Source organism: Anolis carolinensis, unplaced genomic scaffold, assembly GCF_035594765.1.
Source record: "Anolis carolinensis isolate JA03-04 unplaced genomic scaffold, rAnoCar3.1.pri scaffold_12, whole genome shotgun sequence".
Classification (NCBI taxonomy): domain Eukaryota; kingdom Metazoa; phylum Chordata; class Lepidosauria; order Squamata; family Dactyloidae; genus Anolis; species Anolis carolinensis.
In genome coordinates this window covers 13,205,651-13,219,346 of record NW_026943823.1, presented here as the reverse complement: position 1 = coordinate 13,219,346, position 13,696 = coordinate 13,205,651, and the positions used below count along the sequence as shown (strand labels likewise).

General features: G+C 49.6%; 1 protein-coding gene across 3 annotated transcripts in view; it reads right to left on the bottom strand.

The window, feature by feature from the left end:
* The window catches only part of col4a5 (collagen type IV alpha 5 chain), a 129,955-nt gene that overhangs the window by 28,887 nt on the left and 87,372 nt on the right, over positions 1-13,696 (bottom strand). For all 3 annotated transcript variants that reach the window (XM_062964072.1, XM_062964070.1, XM_062964071.1), the window contains 2 exons: positions 2,293-2,391; positions 1,779-1,868 (listed from right to left, as the gene is read on the bottom strand). In XM_062964072.1, coding sequence (XP_062820142.1) covers positions 1,779-1,868; positions 2,293-2,391 — 189 coding nt within the window. The remainder of the gene's footprint in view (positions 1-1,778; positions 1,869-2,292; positions 2,392-13,696) is intronic.

Here is a 13,696-nt window from a genome sequence, read left to right as displayed (position 1 = left end):
AGACTAGCTATGGCTCTTCACGCCACATACCGTGTTTCCCCGAAAATAAGACAGTGTTTTATATTATTTTTTTCTCCCAAAGACGCTCTAGGTCTTACTAACAGGGGATGTCTTATTTTTCCATGAAGAAGAATTCACATTTATTGTTGAACAAAAAACTAAACATTTATTATATACTGTACAGTAGTTGTCATCACAAACCAGCATAACCAGACAAACTGTGAATCCTATCAAGAATTTCTTGTTACTACCATTATTTCCATGTACAACACTCTATGGTACGTACATTTACCAATCCTGCATGCTCTGGTGTTCTGTTTGGCGGTTATGCTTCCAAACAAAAACTTGGCTAGGTCTTACTTTTGGGGGAGGCCTTATATTTACCAATTCAGCAAAACCTCTACTAGGTCTTATTTTCTGGGGATGTCTTATTTTAGGGGAAACAGGGTAATTATAGCACTTTGATTCCACTTTAACTGACTCAGAGTAGATTACAGGTACATATACGGCAAACATTCAATGCCGTTATACAATTGACAGAGACAGACAATACATAAACAGAGGCAAGGCTTCCCTCTTTTCATCTCATTAATAATATTATTTTGTAATACAATATAATACTAATAATACAATATAATAATGTTAATTATATATTATATTACATGTAATATTAATAATAATATTACAATATATTGATATAGTACAATATAGTAATTTATTGCCAGTATTGTGCTATGCTAATAATATAATATTGTATGTAAATTTAATTTGTAAGCTGCTCTGAGTCCCCTTCGGGGTGAAAAGCGTGGGATATAAATGTATTAAATAAATAAATCTCCAGCATCCGGCTCATGGGGAGGTGCTGTTGTTTCATTTTTCCACACCGAGGAGCCTGTTGTCGGCATGTTTTTTCAGGACACCTATTACCTCCCTGCCAAAGCAGTACCTATTTAATCTACTTACATTGCTGTTTTTGACCTCTAGATGAACAGAAACTGGGCTGACGATGGGAGCTCATCCTGACCTGGGCTTGGAACTACTGACTTTCCGGTAGGCAGGATCTTTTATAGCTGGCGGCTTAATCCGCTGTGCTAGCCCAACATAACTCTGCCATAGGGAATCTTGGGAGTCCTGGTTTAAAAGTATTTAGCATTGCCAGGCAGAGAGCTCTTATGCAGTGGTTCTCAACCTATGAGTCCCCAGATGTTTTGGTCTTCAACTCCCAGAAATCCTAACAGATGGTAAACTGGCTGGGATTTCTGGGAGCTGTAGGTCAAAACACCTGGGGACCCACAGGTTGAGAACCACAGCTCTAGTACCTCCACAGACTACGATCCCAGGATTCTATAGAACGTTGCCATCTCATTCAAGAGGAATCACAACGGTATAACTGTGTGATGTGAATGACGAACCCTCCTTTATGCCGTGGAAGCCATTTGGATCTCTAAATAAGAGGAGCCTAAGCATAAATTTAAAATCCTTGGCTAGAAAATGTGGCAATTCAGGGGAGGAGATAAGAATTCTCGAACACAGAATTCCAAGTATAGTACTTCATCAGTCTATAATTCCCAGTTTGCAATGTAGTCATAATTATTTCAGTAATATCAGATGGCTACAAATGTATAGTTTAGATATATTCTGGATTTATTGACTGATATGAAATATTTCTTATTAAATGAGAAATGAGATAGATTTGAGTGCCAACACTGGCTTCTATAAGAATAAAAGTACAAAACTCATCTCAACAACAAATCTGGGTGAAAAATAACCTAACTTACCTGGCAGACCCATTTCACCACTGGAACCTTTCTGTCCCGGGGGGCCGGTTGGCCCAGGGGGCCCAGATAATCCTCGATCACCTTTGGGACCTAGAGAAAACATCATTATTGGAATTAGATTGATACTAAACACTCATTTCTACCAGCAAATGCTCATATAGTCTAACAGAGTTATTATGTCATTAACTTTCAAGCATCCGAATTCACAGGAAGATGACATAGATCCTTACAAATGCAGTATCTGGCATAGATCTCTATTAATTTTTTAAAAATTAACTGATTTTAATATTAAGTGGCGAATTAAGTGGTGTCAAACTACATTAATTCTACAGTGTAGATGCACCCTATGTTTCTCCATCCACCCATGCTGATGCTACAAAAAACTCCAGATGGGCAATAGAAGATGAAGAGGAAAAGTGAGGCTGGCTATCATATTTCAGGCTCTTCATTGTCACAGGGTTTTGTTAATTGAGGTATGCCCATACATACGCATGTCAGCATTTTGATTCCTCACCTGGAAGTCCCGGTGTTCCCGGCTGCCCAACTAGTCCTGGAGGCCCTGGGTCACCTGGGATGCCTTGATAGCCCTTCAGCCCCGTTGGGCCGGGCATACCTTCAAGAAAAGAGAAAATGACTTCTATATATATCCAGTAGGCTTGATCGATCCATGAAAAATTTGATTCTAAACTCGTTTCAAAACTAGAGGGGGCAGTTTTTCGTTTTTGTTGCTATTTACGAATTTTGTCCCCAAAATTTTTCGAAATTAACGAAAATTCGTTATTTTCGAAATTAATTCGTTAATGGCGGACGCGCATGCGCGGTCGCCCAAAAACAGCCCCGGGGGGGGGGGGGTCGGGGGCTCTCCTGCTCTCATTTTTTCAGCTATACTGATCAAATTTGGTACAGTGGGAGAACACAATCCACCCTGCTTGTTTGCTAAATTGCAGAGCGTTTGCCCTTTCCTAAGATTTATTGCACAATTTTATAGTTTACTGTGCCCGGCCACGCGTTGCTGTGGTGTATGGGAATTCTTTGTTAGGTAGGTGGAATAACAGTGAATAATAGCTTTGTAGCCTGAAAGCCTGGCCATTTTCTTATGGGAATCCTTGTTTGGTGAGGTGGAATAGAAAGGAATAGGCTTGCTGCTTGGAAGGTTAGGTAGTTGCCTTTTAGGGGGGTAGAATTGTAATGAATAGCCTCGGTGGTTCAAAGCCTGGGTGCTTGCTATCTAGGGGAAATCTTTGGTTGGTCAGATTCAGAGTAGTATCACTGTTTCAAAGCCTGGTCGCCTTTTTCGAAGGTTAATCTTTTATTGGTCTGGTTGAATTGCACTGAATATCCTTGCAGCTCAAAAGTCTGGCTGTATTTATTATTTTGTATTATATATATTACTAAATATAGAAAGCATGGCACATTGCCTGTTGTGGGTTTTGGCCTTTTTTTGGTGTTGTGATTGTGTTTATTGTGTGATTGTGTTGTAACTTACTGGAGGCAAGAAAAGAAAAGAAAGAAAAAGCCACAGCCGGCAAGGCCCATACCTTGAAATATTGCCCAGGGGGGCCGGCCACCGTTGGCCGGCACGCTTCCCGAAAAGGAAGAAAGAGTGGCCGCCCCCAAGGAGGTTTCTGTGCCAAATCGCACAAAGGGGTAAGAACGACAGCCGAGAGAGAAGAGAGATGCGGTGCATCACGGGAAACACGACCACGTAGGCCGTGAGGCAGCATAAACAAAACAAAAGAAAGATACACCCACAGGCGGCAAGGCCCGCACCTTAAAATACTGCTCAGGGGGGCCGGCCACCGTTGCCCGGCACGCTTCCCGAAAAGGAAGAAAGAGTGGCCGCCCCCAAGGAGGCTTCTGTGCCAAATCGCACTAAGGGGTAAAGAACGACAGCCGAGAGAGAAGAGAGATGCGGTGCACCGCGGGAAACACGACCACGTAGGCCGTGAGGCAGCAAAAACAAAACAAAAGAAAGATACACCCACAGGCGGCAAGGCCCGCACCTTAAAATACTGCTCAGGGGGGCCGGCCACCGTTGCCCGGCACGCTTCCCGAAAAGGAAGAAAGAGTGGCCGCCCCCAAGGAGGCTTCTGTGCCAAATCGCACTAAGGGGTAAAGAACGACAGACGAGAGAGAAGAGAGATGCGGTGCACCGCGGGAAACACGACCACGTAGGCCGTGAGGCAGCAAAAACAAAACAAAAGAAAGATACACCCACAGGCGGCAAGACCCGCACGTTGAAATACTGCTCAGGGGGGCCGGCCACCGTTGGCCGGCACGCTTCCCGAAAAGGAAGAAAGAGTGGCCCACAACTTAAAATACTAGGCCGGCCAACTTTGGCCGGCACGCTTCCCACAGAGGGAAAAAGAGTGGCCCACACATTTAAATACTGCTCACTGAGGGCCGGCCACCGTTGCCCGGCACGCTTTCCGAAAAGGAAGAAAGAGTGGCCCACAACTTAAAATACTAGGCCAGCCAACTTTGGCCGGCACGCTTCCCACAGAGGGAAAAAGAGTGGCCCACACATTTAAATACTGCTCACTGAGGGCCGGCCACCGTTGGCCGGCACGCTTCCCGAAAAGGAAGAAAGAGTGGCCCACAACTTAAAATACTAGGCCGGCCAACTTTGGCCGGCACGCTTCCCACAGAGGGAAAAAGAGTGGCCCACACATTTAAATACTGCTCACTGAGGGCCGGCCACCGTTGCCCGGCACGCTTCCCGAAAAGGAAGAAAGAGTGGCCCACAACTTAAAATACTAGGCCAGCCAACTTTGGCCGGCACGCTTCCCACAGAGGGAAAAAGAGTGGCCCACACATTTAAATACTGCTCACTGAGGGCCGGCCACCGTTGGCCGGCACGCTTCCCGAAAAGGAAGAAAGAGTGGCCCACAACTTAAAATACTAGGCCGGCCAACTTTGGCCGGCACGCTTCCCACAGAGGGAAAAAGAGTGGCCCACACATTTAAATACTGCTCACTGAGGGCCGGCCACCGTTGCCCGGCACGCTTCCCGAAAAGGAAGAAAGAGTGGCCCACAACTTAAAATATTAGGCCGGCCAACTTTGGCCGGCACGCTTCCCACAGAGGGAAAAAGAGTGGCCCACACATTTAAATACTGCTCACTGAGGGCCGGCCACCGTTGCCCGGCACGCTTCCCGAAAAGGAAGAAAGAGTGGCCGCCCCCAAGGAGGCTTCTGTGCCAAAGCGCACTAAGGGGTAAAGAACGACAGCCGAGAGAGAAGAGAGATGCGGTGCACCGCGGGAAACACGACCACGTAGGCCGTGAGGCAGCAAAAACAAACCAAAAGAAAGATACACCCACAGGCGGCAAGGCCCGCACCTTAAAATACTGCTCAGGGGGGCCGGCCACCGTTGGCCGGCACGCTTCCCGAAAAGGAAGAAAGAGTGGCCGCCCCCAAGGAGGCTTCTGTGCCAAAGCGCACTAAGGGGTAAGAACGACAGCCGAGAGAGAAGAGAGATGCGGTGCACCGCGGGAAACACGACCACGTAGGCCGTGAGGCAGCAAAAACAAAACAAAAGAAAGATACACCCACAGGCGGCAAGGCCCGCACCTTAAAATACTGCTCAGGGGGGCCGGCCACCGTTGCCCGGCACGCTTCCCAGAGACAGAGAGAGAAGTAAAATACCTGGAAATGTGGGCGCAAGCCCCTCAGACGTGTCTTCTTCACGTCTGCTAGTGAACTGTGGGCCCAAGCCCCCCTGACCAGGGGGGCCGGCCACCGTTGGCCGGCCTCACGCCCACCACAGAACCCACATGGGGAAGGGCGTGTATTCTTCACGTCTGCTAGTGAAATGTGGGCCCAAGCCCCACTGACCAGGGGGGCCGGCCACCGTTGGCCGGCCCCACGCCCACCACAGAACCCACATGGGGAAGGGCGTGTATTCTTCACGTCTGCTAGTGAAATGTGGGCCCAAGCCCCACTGACCAGGGGGGCCGGCCACCGTTGGCCGGCCCCACGCCCACCACAGAACCCACATGGGGAAGGGCGTGTATTCTTCACGTCTGCTAGTGAACTGTGGGCCCAAGCCCCACTGACCAGGGGGGCCGGCCACCGTTGGCCGGCCCCACGCCCACCACAGAACCCACATGGGGAAGGGCGTGTATTCTTCACGTCTGCTAGTGAAATGTGGGCCCAAGCCCCACTGACCAGGGGGGCCGGCCACCGTTGGCCGGCCCCACGCCCACCACAGAACCCACATGGGGAAGGGCGTGTATTCTTCACGTCTGCTAGTGAACTGTGGGCCCAAGCCCCACTGACCAGGGGGGCCGGCCACCGTTGGCCGGCCCCATGCCCACCACAGAACCCACATGGGGAAGGGCGTGTATTCTTCACGTCTGCTAGTGAAATGTGGGCCCAAGCCCCACTGACCAGGGGGGCCGGCCACCGTTGGCCGGGGCCCCACGCCCACCACAGAACCCACATGGGGAAGGGCGTGTATTCTTCACGTCTGCTAGTGAACTGTGGGCCCAAGCCCCACTGACCAGGGGGGCCGGCCACCGTTGGCCGGCCCAACGCCACCTACTCACCCCCCAAGGGGAAGGGCGTGTATTCTTCACGTCTGCTAGTGAAATGTGGGCCCAAGCCCCACTGACTAATGTGTCAACCAGACCATAGCAACACAGTCTGTAGCCGCCACAAAGGCACACTCCATGACAGCAAACCGTCAGCGGCCCTGGCCGCACCCTTCCCGGGAGGACACAAGCTAGCTGGCATTCCACAGGGAAATCGTGGACATCATGACATCAATAATGATTGTACTAATACCACAGTAAGATCTTTATTGTTATTACCCGGCCCATCTTCCCGGAGGGACTCTGAGCAGCTTCCATGGGGCGTGGCCGTCAGCAATACAATGTGAACAATTAAACCCCAAAATTTTATATTTGTTAAAGGAAATGTTGCATCAATAACACATAAAATAAGAAAGCTGTCACAGCATTACCTGCTTAAAAAACAGAGGTGTAAAAACACGGCTCTGTGGCCGAGGGCTGAATAATTGCACATAGATGAGGTAGTTTGAGAGTTAAAAATCAATAAAGTGCGAAATACTCTTTGCCTGGAAACCAATTCTTCATCTGCCAGCGATCCACCCCACAGTCCTCGAAGGCTTTTCGGAACTGGAATGTTTTACGGCTCTGATGTCAGGTTAATGTTTCTATGGCGTTGAACTAGAGGGAAGAGTTGTGTGTGTGTGTGGTGTTATTAAAGGTAAATGACCAAAGCTGGGTTGAGAAGGAAGCCAAAGGGAACCACAGAGATGTATAACTGTCAACAGCATGGATTGGATGAGGAGGGTTTGACAGACCTTTACTTTATTCTTGCAACATCTCACTGTAGGTGTGGACTGTGGTCTGCAAGTTAGTAGAGGTTTTGCAGAGCTGTGTCCACACTACACAAAAAAAGAAAAGAGACTTCATGCAAAAATTGGAGGACCGCATACTGGCATTGTCATCGCAATGCCGTAGTCCAGAAACCTGCAGATGTGAGAGCTTGACCGTTAGGAAGGCAGAGCGTGGGAAAAAACGGCACTTTTGAAAAGAATTCCTTTTTGAAAAACAAGACAGTGCCTGGGAGTGTTAGAAGATCCAACTGGTCCATCCTCCATGTTTTATTGCCCGTCCGATTCAAGGAGGTAGTGATATTACAGGCATAGCATCAGGATGGCATGGACTTGAAGGAAGTGACGCCGTTGATGTCCAACAGGAATTTCTTTTCTGAATCTGTCCGAGAGTTCTCCATAGATAGTTGAAGACTACAAGTCTTACTTCTGAGTGTAAGACTTTCTGCGGTGAGATTCCACCCTCTTCTATCGTCCTACCAACAAACAGAACCTGCGCCCAAGGGTCACTAGCAGCCGCAAAGGCACACGCCCTGACAGGCAAAGGGCACCGTCCTCGGGCGCGGACAGAGGGCGAGGGGAACCTTAGGCGTCTGTCCCTCGGCAACAGCGTCGACAACCGCCTCTCAAGGTGATGGGACAGTGGAAGAAGAAAATTTAGAAAAGTGGTGGACAAGGCCGAGGTGTCCCGCTTTCAGCGGTGCGGTGATTCCACCCTCTTCTATCGTCGCTGCCAACAAGGCAGCAAGAAGCACTTCCGTAGCCAGAGGACATGCGTCCAGAGGTCACTAGCAGCCGCAAAGGCACACGCCCTGACGGGCAAACGCCACCGCCCGCGTGCGCGGAAAGATTGCGGGGGGAACAAAATGCGGTCGTCCCGCGGCCACAGCGTCGAGTACACTGCCTTTAAAGGCGATGGGAAAGTGGAAGAAGAAAATTTAAAAAAGAGGTGGACAAGGCCGAGGTGTCCCGCTTTCAGCGGTGCGGTGATTCCACCCTCTTCTATCGTCGCTGCCAACAAGGCAGCAAGAAGCACTTCCGTAGCCAGAGGACATGCGCCCAGAGGTCACTAGCAGCCGCAAAGGCACACGCCCTGACGGGCAAACGCCACCGCCCGCGTGCGCGGAAAGATTGCGGGGGGAACAAAATGCGGTCGTCCCGCGGCCACAGCGTCGAGTACACTGCCTTTAAAGGCGATGGGAAAGTGGAAGAAGAAAATTTGAAAAAGAGGTGGACAAGGCCAAGGTGTCCTGCTTTCTGCGGTGCGGTGATTCCACCCTCTTCTATTGTCCCTGCCAACAAGCCAGCAAATTGAAGTTCCCACGCCACAGAACCTGCGCCCAGAGGTCACTAGCAACCGCAAAGGCACACGCCCTGACGGGCAAACGCCACCGTCCACGTGTGCGGCCAGAGGGCCAGAACAACCAAAGGCGGCCGTTCCGCAGCAACAGCGTCAATCACAGCCTTTCAGGGTGATGGGACCCAAGGTTTACATTTTGAGAAATTTGTCCAAATTTGATGGTGTTCCTCTGACTTTGACGATTTGACCCTCTGAGTTATACCAACAAGCCAGCAAAATGCGGTTCGCACTCGACGGAACCTGCGCCCAGAGGTCACTAGCAGCCGCAAAGGCACACGCCCTGACGGGCAAACGCCACCGTCCACGTGCGCGGCCAGAGGGAAAGGGGGACCAAAGGCGGCCGTACCGCGGCCACTGCGTCGACCACAACCGCTCAAGCCAATGGGACAGTGAAAGATGAAACTTTAGATGAAAGATGAAAGTGCTGGCCAAAGTCGAGGTGTTGTATTAATCCCCGTGGCAAAACACGTCCTCAAAGGTTCAGATGGACAGATATATCAAAAAAATATGACTCTGGCATATTCCTTCACCTTAAATGAATATCCGAAGTATCCTCATCAAATATATCACTGCTCTTTCTGTACAGGAACTCTTAGGATCTGGAGAAGACCAAAAATTCCTGGCTCATGAGGGAAATAATGTTTGAACCAAAAAAATTAAAAAAGGGAATTGAATGAAATCCGTAATGAACCCTAAGAGGATGCATATCCTACCTAGGATTTCATGGAGTAATTTCTCACCAAAAATCCTTCTACCTCTAGAGCGTCACTATTGAGGGAGAGAAAAAACTTTGTGACTTCAGACTACAGAGATGGACCAAAAGTAACTTTATTAAGTTCAACAGGGACAAATGAAAGAAACTTCACTTTGTTAAACATAATGTAAATCCAAGCGACATTTCTTGGGACGCCTAGCTTGACAGCACTGTGTGAGAAAACTGTCTGTGAGTCCTCGTGGACAACAACACAACAATCAGCCTACTATGGTATGCGGCAGAGCAAATATCCAATGGGCTTTAGGCATGCATTAACAGGGGAATAGCGTCGTCTAGATCCAAGGCAGTCCTGTTCCCACTCTACTCTGCCGTGGTCAGACCGCACCTGGAATAATATGTCCAACTTTGGGCAACGCAGATAAATGGAGATGCGGTCAAGCTTGAAAGTGTATACAGGATTCCGACTACAATGAAAAAGGGTCTGATCAAGCAGTATGAGTAGAGGCTTTATTAGCTGGTAATCATTGTTTAGCCTGCAGAAGAGAAGGCTGAGAGGAGAAATGTTAGCAATGTACAAATATGTGAGGGGTAGTCATAGGGAGGAGGAAGCAAGCTTATTTTCTGCTGCCCAGAAGACAACAGGACGGAGCAGTGTGTTCCAAGAAGTGGAATGGTGATTCCACCGGAACATCAGGAAGAACTTCCTGACTGTGAAGACTGTTCTGGAGTGGAACTGTCTCCCCCGGACTGTGTTGGGGCCTCCTTCTTTTGAAGCTTTTAAGCATAGGCTCGATGGCCATCTGTGGGGAATGCTTTGAATGAAACTTCCTGCGTGTCTGTTGGGGGAGAACTTGATGGCCCATGAGTTCTATTCCAACTCTACTTTTCTATGGTTCCATGATTCAATGATTCGGGAAACGGCGCCTTGTGATTGATGAACCCAAAAACAACAGAGGGCAACGGTGAGTGATGATAAAGACGAGAAAGGAAGGAAAAAGAGAGAGGAAAGCATTGTAGGTTAGAGGAGAGAGTTGTTTGACAGAGTCCAAAGGGGCAACCCCACCCCTGGCCACCCACAAAATTAGCCAAAGTTACTCTGAAGCAGAGCTGATTAAAGGAGAACTATTGCTCTAAGAGCCGTCGGTGTCAAAATCCAAATCTGGGAAATTCAACACGGGAAGGTTGGCCTTCAGGAAAACCAGTTTCTCAACTGTTTGCGGGTCCAGCAAGCTGCGGTGGGGCGTGACTACATCTCCCGCTAGGCTGAAGACCCTTTCGCTCTGCACGCTCGTGGGAGGACAGCTGAGGAACTGGCGGGCTACGTGTGACAGGTCCGGCCACATGTGTTCGCGTGAAGCCCAATAGGCCAATGGATCACAAGATATTATCTCAGGAGGCTCCTCAAAGTACCTGTTGACCGAGCATTCGGCCGAGTCTACCTTTTGAGCAGAAGCCAGCAAAGAGGATTCTTCAGAGCAGGCTAGTATGGCCACTGTCTCCGCAAAAAATACGTTTCCTGGTCGCTGCTGGAGATCCGTATCCCTACGGCAAACACCTCCCGGCTCCCCGGGACTTTCAGTCTCGCCACTAGCGCTAGTGCTGGGGGTGACAGGCATTTCCGGAAGAGGGGCCGCTGTGCCCGTTTCCTCCACCCTGGCAGCAAAGACCTCCCTTACAAGGTTAACTAGTTGGGCCTTCCACACGGTAAAGTCTTTTGGGCAGACGTTGTACTTTAGCCGGGGATCACACAAGGCCGCCAGCATATGGACCTTGCTGGAAAGAAGTGGCTCAAGGCGTTTCCGTACAGCAAAGGACAACCTCCTCACCACCTCCTGGGCCGGCGGTGTCAGCGGTCCAGCCAGGGAGTCCATTGTTCGACCGGCCCCAAGCCTTTCTAGGTGCCTCCTTAGCCTCAAGACCATGGGCACTGCCTGGCTAAGAAGGGCTTTTGAGTCCGAAAGGGTGTCAGTGGCATGTTTGAATGGCTTTAGTATGTCTACTAGCTGGGAGATGGTGTCCCACTCTTGCTTATTTGGAACAAGTTTGCTAACTGGCGCAACCAAAGTGAGCGAGATGCTGTGTACCGCCTTCTGCTGCTCGACCATGCGCTCAAGCATTTTAAAGGTTGAATTCCACCGAGTTGAGACGTCCTGGAGCAGCTTGTGCTGCGGGAGGCCTTCAAGGCTCTGCCTCTCTCTCAGCTGCCGGGCTGCCTTGATGCTCCTGTGGAAGTAGCCCGCGATCTTTCTACAGCGCTCGATCAGCAGGGAGATGTTTGCGTTGCTGGCTGGCTGCTCTTCCGGGCTCTTTAAACCTTCCTTGACGGTATTGTGAAGCATGTGGGCCATGCAGGACACATTCTGAAACCCGGCACTTTCAACCGCTTTGATCATATTTTTCCCAGCGTCAGTCACCATAAAGCCCCTCCTCATTTCTTCCGGCCTATACTGCATCCACTCCCCCATAATGTTTTCCAGAGAGCTGCAGATGGTCTCTGCCTTGTGATCTCGATCAACAACCTCCAACGCGAGGAGTGCCCAACGATGGGATGTATCCATACTGCCTTCCTTCTCCCACCAATGTGCTGTGAGAGAGAGGTAGGAATGGCCTCCTCCCAAGCTTGACCAAATGTCAGAGGTAAAATGGATGTGTCCTCCCATGGCGCTACGCAACATCTGTGAAATGCGTTCCTTACAGCCCTCGTACAAGCCGGGAATTACTTTTCTGGAAAAGGTGTGACGGGAGGGGATTTTGTATCGGGGGCACAGCCTTTTCATAAGGCGTACGAAGCCTTCTTGTTCAACCAGGCGGAAGGGATGGTGATCAAGGGCAATCATCTCTCCCACAGTTTGGGTTATCTGCTGGGGTGTGAGTAATGTTTCCCCCGTTTTCTTTCTGGGTAATGGAATGGCCCAATCCTCCAAGGTGGACTGTGTCTGCCTTCCACCATCTTCACCAGGAGGACTTTGTGTGCTAATGCTGCCACTGGAAGGGCTTGCAGTTCCCCCTCGTACCGATATGGAGGGATGGTGTCGCTTCAAGTGAGAACTCAACCCCGAGGTTGAAAGATGTCTCAGGTCTCTGCCTCTGCTGATATTTGCCCCACAGTGCCTACAAACAGCCAAGGTAGCACTCTGAGAGTGCACATGGAAATGGTCCCAAATATAAGACCTAGGCCTCCCCACAGCCACTGTGGGGACGCCCACTGAGATAGGAGTCGTGGGCACCCTTTCGTCAGCTTGAGAAAGTTTTTGTTTGGATGGTACAACCTCCTCTACCTCCTCCTCACTGTCAGTAGCGGGTGGAGGGGTGGGGTTATCTATATCCTCACTATCCACCACCTGTAGTTCCAGGACGGCTAAACCTGTATGTTCCATTGATCTTCCTGTGGTCTCAGCTCTATAAGACAACTGGCTCGGTGTGGAGGGCTGTGTACTTTCTGCATGCGAACAGCCGGCTTCTTCATCAAGTCCACCCACTCCCATAGTTCGGCGTTCCAGACGGATGGGACCCACCCTTACTTTTTTGGCCCCCCACAGTGTCCTGGCTGTGCCTTTACCACTATCAGGACTTGCTCCCCCAGACCCGCGTACAGCTGAACGTTTCATGACAGCAGGAGTGTTTTCAGGAGACAGATGGGGGGATGGAAAGGTGTCGTGGAAGTGGTGAAAAATATTTCTTGTTTCTTGATTGGCAACGTGTTATGTTATTAAGGGTATCTTAACTGCCGCAAAATCGTCTATGTATTTTTTAGCTAATTTTATTTTTTTACAAGGGGATACCTGTACTTTCCAGTTCTGCCAAGGACTAATGGGAGCTGCAGTTCTTTTTGGCAAAGTTGGCTTTTGAAACACAGAAAGCGACCCTTTCAAGGAGAGACTGCCCTATTTGAGCAATGAAAGGGCAAAAGTGGGTCCCTTGTTTCCCAAAAAGGAGTTTTTTGAGTTCTGCCAAGGACTAATGGGAGCTGCAATTCTTTTTGGCAAAGTTGGCTTTTGAAACACAGAAAGCGACCCTTTCACGGAGAGACTGCCCTATTTGAGCAATGAAAGGGCAAAAGTGGGTCCCTTGTTTCCCAAAAAGGATTTTTTTGAGTACTGCCAAGGACTAATGGGAGCTGCAGTTCTTTTTGGCAAAGTTGGCTTTTGACACACAGAAAGCGACCCTTTCACGGAGAGACTGCCCTATTTGAGCAATGAAAGGGCAAAAGTGGGTCCCTTGTTTCCCAGAAAGGATTTTTTTAGTTCTGCCAAGGACTAATGGGAGCTGCAGTTCTTTTTGGCAAAGTTGGCTTTTGAAACACAGGAAGCGACCCTTTCACGGAGAGACTGCCCTATTTGAGCAATGAAAGGGCAAAAGTGGGTCCCTTGTTTCCCAAAAAGGAGTTTTTTGAGTTCTGCCAAGGACTAATGGGAGCTGCAATTCTTTTTGGCAAAGTTGGCTTTTGAAACACAGGAAGCGACCCTTTCACGGAGAGACTGCC